This window comes from Pundamilia nyererei, unplaced genomic scaffold (assembly GCF_000239375.1).
Source record: "Pundamilia nyererei isolate P.nyererei 1_Seehausen unplaced genomic scaffold, PunNye1.0 scaffold00685, whole genome shotgun sequence".
In the NCBI taxonomy this organism is placed as follows: Eukaryota; Metazoa; Chordata; class Actinopteri; order Cichliformes; family Cichlidae; genus Pundamilia; species Pundamilia nyererei.
Window position 1 is genome coordinate 10,015 of NW_005188086.1, and position 1,484 is coordinate 11,498.

The 1,484-nt window shown below is 48.2% G+C and overlaps 1 protein-coding gene across 1 annotated transcript in view; it reads right to left on the reverse strand.

Annotated features, from left to right (window-relative positions):
• LOC102196997 (chloride channel protein 2-like) overlaps positions 1 to 1,059 on the reverse strand; it is a gene marked incomplete at its 3' end in the record, with an annotated part of 10,012 nt that extends 8,953 nt beyond the window's left edge. The window contains exon 1 of the mRNA XM_005754843.1: positions 926 to 1,059. Within this exon, the coding sequence (XP_005754900.1) occupies positions 926 to 1,042 (117 nt within the window). The remainder of the gene's footprint in view (positions 1 to 925) is intronic.
• Between the last annotated feature and the right edge of the window lie 425 nt (positions 1,060 to 1,484).

Here is a 1,484-nt window from a genome sequence, read left to right on the forward strand (position 1 = left end):
AACCGGGTCTAGGTACCCTTGCCCCTGGAGGGGGGAACTGCACCCAGACCCAGGTGGTGTTACCCTTTTCCCTGCGGTGGGGGGAGGCAGACCACCCCGACTACGCAGCAGCAGGGAGGCCCCACACTCCAGACCGCAGTCGGACGGCCAACTCCTCCTCCTAGCCCCCCCGCTCCAGCAGGTGAGAGAAGACTCCAAAACCTCCCTCCACCCGCTCATTGTAGTGTTGATGCATGTGTGTTCTAAGGTGCATTTAAAACCCAGGAGGGCATGGAGCTACCTGCCAGAGAGCAGCAGGTAAGCGCATAGTCCCTCCTGCTAGCCCTCAATGTCTACGTGTATTTAACCTTGAGAGGTGGGCAACGACGCCAGGGGTGAGGTGTACACCCTGATGGTAATTTGGACTCCGGGTATCGTGCCCACCCCCAAGATCCTATATGTATGTGTAATGAGAGTGTGAGTAATGTGAATGTCTAAGTTGTGGGATAACATTGAGACAGAGGCAGCCAGAAGGGGACGGGGGGGAGGGGGGGATGCCTCCCCTGCACCGTGGTGACACACCTTTACTCCAAGGCCCTGCATGTGTGGATGTGTGGGTGATTGTGGTGGAGCGGGAAGAGGGAGGCAGCTGGAGATGGGGAGGGAAGGAAGGGAGGGGCAAGTGACCCCTCCCTGGGGCCAGCTTCAATTTTGTTGAAAATCATAAATAAATGGGATTTTGCCCCTCAAAAACTCACTGATAAAGACATGTAGCTCTTAGAATGTTAGATCCTTCAAACTACTGAGTAATTATTCCCAATTTGATGGTTTGGATGGTGACTGCAGACAGACACAGAAAATGGACGCCTACCCACAGCAACAAACAACAGTACATGGACACATTTAAAGAGTGTGCAGCTGATTTGTGTGTATGCATCTATTTTACCTCTTTGCCAAGGGGCATACCACTACCCAAGGCAAAAGCGAGACTGATGACTTTAGCCACGAAGGTCCTGAAGGTGAGATATTCTTTCAGTAATACTCCTCGTAGAATGGTCTTCATTTCCGAAATCCCTGAACCTGTAGGGGACAACAACGGACTCTTACAGCTGGCTGATTGTCAAAACTTTCTGTTAGACCCCAAAAGATTATTGTTTACATTACAATGAACAACAATGGACAAGATTTACAGATGTTATTTTAATGGAAAAAGTACTAGACATCACACATGATGCCAGGTGTCTCTTGAAAATGAATCTCAATGAGATTTTTACTTGAATAAAAAATGTATGTGTGCAGTTTGTCGCACAATGAGTTGCTAGCTAGTCTTTTAGCTAGATTTAGGTTACATCAAGTATAGCAGAGATGAATTTGAATTTAAGTTGATGATGCTTACTGACGCCAAGTGAACTCCAGGAAGCCCTGATAAGTATGCCCAATAATAAGGCTCCAGGTCCAGACGGCTTCCCTGCAGAATTCTACAAAGAATTCTGGACAATTTTGGC